Source organism: Arachis ipaensis, chromosome B06, assembly GCF_000816755.2.
Source record: "Arachis ipaensis cultivar K30076 chromosome B06, Araip1.1, whole genome shotgun sequence".
NCBI classification, from domain to species: Eukaryota; Viridiplantae; Streptophyta; class Magnoliopsida; order Fabales; family Fabaceae; genus Arachis; species Arachis ipaensis.
Genome location: NC_029790.2, coordinates 121,737,630 through 121,740,694, shown reverse-complemented (window position 1 = coordinate 121,740,694; position 3,065 = coordinate 121,737,630). Strand labels below are relative to the sequence as shown.

Genomic DNA, 3,065 nt, shown 5'->3' with positions numbered 1-3,065 from the left:
CCCCCCCCCCCCCCCCCCCCCAAAAAAAAAAAAAAATCCTGAATGCATTTTGTTGGCTCTGCCGAATTTAGTGAGTAGACTGTGTAGCGTAAGGCAGTCCTCTCTATGTCAAGGGATCCCTACCTCATGTATGAGAGTTTACAAGTGACAGTGGATTATGAACTTTGATAATTGCTTGGTTTTTGGTGGGTGCAAGTATAAGATGAAATTCAAATTTTATGTTGATACAAATGGATTAACTGAATTTTGTTTGCTGTTTATTAGTCTAGTAAACAGCTAGGTATCTCACATGAGAGGAACCACTGCACAGTTGTTTTCATGTGTTTGATAGTTCACATTATGTTGATGATTATTAAGATTTCGAGCAAACATAATTGCTATTTTTCTTGTGTGTGCTGATTTACTAATTTACCTACCCATTGCTGTTTAAATCCGCTAACTGTGAGAAAGTTGCATGTTGGTTTTTGTGGTTCCAAGCATGGAGGATGCTTAAGAATCGGAATTGGGATTTACAGGTGTCGACGCGTTAAAAGCTAAAGATATTGGTTTCTTTGCATTTTTTTATATCAGTGTTATCTTTCCATTCCTGGCATGTCAATAAGTACATTGAAAGGGAGGTGATAAAGTGACAATAGCATGCCACATATTCTGCCGGTGGAGGGTAGTTGATGTCTGGAACAGGTCATGCTATGTTAATGGATATAGAGATGAGAGATTTTTCAATGACAATATAAACATTCTCACTCCTGTGGAATTTTTCATTGAGGTCTCTTGGATTTGGAAAAAGGCTTTGTTATGTTTCTTACATTTCTATACCTGGTCTGATGATTTGCTTGCCATATTTATTGTCAGTATCAGACTTAAGTTTTCCCACAATTTTTGAATCAAGCAATAGGATATCCTTCTTTTTATTTTTATCTTCAACTCCTTCTGCTTTTACTTTTTAATGTTCTATGTAAATTGCCCCCCTTCCCTTGCAGGAAACCTCATCATTTCTTTGTACTTTAAAGATAGTATACCTTTGGTACTATTGTTAAATTTGTAACTACCAACCTCTTAAAATTGTAAATTAATTTATTGACTTGTAGGCATCCACATATGCTTCATGTGACAACATAGCTATATGGAGTCTTATCATTCTCCTGTGTTTATTTTGGCTGTCTCTGGTGCTCACTGTGGTTTTAATATGATGTGTTTCTCCTTTCACTCTTACCACCGTATGTCAGCTTTCTTTTTCTATACTAAGCTGCTATCTTGGATGTCTTTTGTTAAAAACCCAATATATAAATCATGAAGGTTGGTTAGGTGAGTTTAGAGTATCTGTACTCCAATGCCATAATCCTTTCCCCTCAGAATAGAACTTTTCAAATAATAAAGTATCTTTTTTTATCAGAGCATGTGTGTGGCTGTTGCGGTCAAAGTGACTGGATGGTTTAATAAAATGATTATTAGGCCAAGATTTACATATTACCACTGTTGGTAATGGCAGTGGTGGACTGGCGGGTATGCTGTGATGCAATGCCTCTCCAAAAGGGCCCATGTTTGGTGTGCACTGAATAATAATATTGAAATCTTAATTAGTTACAAGGTCACATATTTGCAGATATGCTGTTACACTGTTTGTCAATTTGTTATCATCATGCTTCCTTGCTTCCAGTTGTAAGATAATCTTCATGGAGTTCCATACTTCGATATATCTGATGCTTACCCTTCTAACTTCTTTAATAGGTGTATTCTTCTTGGCGCAAGTTGTGGTGCAAATATTGCAGACTATGTAACTCGAAAAGCTGTGGAAGGAGGCAAACTTCTGGACCCAGTCAAGGTGGTAGCACAGGTCTTGCTGTATCCATTTTTCGTTGGAAGTGTGCCCACACATTCTGAAATAAAGTTAGCAAACTCCTACTTTTATGACAAACCTATGTGTATGCTTGCGTGGAAACTTTTCCTACCAGAGGAGGAATTTGGTTTGGACCATCCAGCCGCAAATCCCTTAATCTCGGGACGAGGTCCTCCTTTAAAGCTAATGCCTCCAACATTGACAGTGGTGGCAGAACATGACTGGATGAGAGATCGCGCCATTGCTTACTCAGAGGAGCTCCGGAAGGTGAATGTTGATGCACCTGTGCTTGAATACAAGGATGCAGTGCATGAATTTGCGACACTTGATGTACTTATTAAAAGCCCTCAGGCCCAGGTTTGTGCTGAGGACATTGCTATCTGGGTCAAGAAGTATATTTCACGTAGAGGTCATGAATTCTCTTACTGAGTAGGATATAAAAAATTAAGATGATCACGACGGGTGGGATCTTTTCCGGTAAGTTTCAAATCGGCTCAGATCACTGTATTGCTGCTGTTACCTTGGGGATCTGTGATATATTACTTGATTCATTTTGATGCTTGATAAGGTGTTAGATGTACATTGGTTCGGTGTTTTGCCACCATCTACTTTTTTTGTAAGATAGTGTTTGTCAAAGGTAGGATTAGTTGAGCTAGTGAGATACATTCTCTTCATGCATATGAAATTGGGTGTTCCTGTGCCATTTTTTCCTGTGTATTATGTACTATTTCTCATGAAAATATATAAATTTTTAATGAACATTCTCGTTGTCAGTGAGTTTGCTGAGGTCAATCTAATCTTCCAGTTGGGATTACTGATGTTAGGACCAATTTTGCATCACAACTATGGAATTTATCATTCTTGGACTTCCAACATTAGTATTTACTGGTCTCTAACTTATGCAAGAACTGGTCTCTCTATATTATGCTTGGGCTTTTGGTACCGCCGTAACAGCAAAATAGTGTGTGGAGATGTTGAACACCTTCAATCCACAATGGAGGCAATATTATTGGAGATATCTGGATGATATAAAAGCCACAATTCAATGCCAAAAAAAAAAGGCCACAATTCTCGCAACTTGCATGCTACGTCGAGAAGCAGAACTTTCAATGAAACAAAAAAATCCTAATCTTCTTCACAGCTTTGCTTTTTGGAGATTCCACTGGCCGGTATTTGGAACTTTAGTCTGATGATACTTGAGGATATGGCTTCATAGCTAAGTTTTTGC

General features: G+C 38.1%; 1 protein-coding gene across 3 annotated transcripts in view; it reads left to right on the top strand.

The window, feature by feature from the left end:
- LOC107605052 (probable carboxylesterase 11) overlaps positions 1 to 2,897 on the top strand; it is a 4,372-nt gene extending 1,475 nt beyond the window's left edge. The window contains exons 2-3 of one of the 3 annotated variants that reach the window (XM_016306795.2): positions 1,729 to 2,314; positions 2,662 to 2,897. In XM_016306795.2, the coding sequence (XP_016162281.1) occupies positions 1,729 to 2,266 (538 nt within the window). In that variant the 3' untranslated portion in view covers positions 2,267 to 2,314; positions 2,662 to 2,897. The other 2 variants (XM_016306796.2, XM_016306794.2) reach the window with 2 other exon arrangements.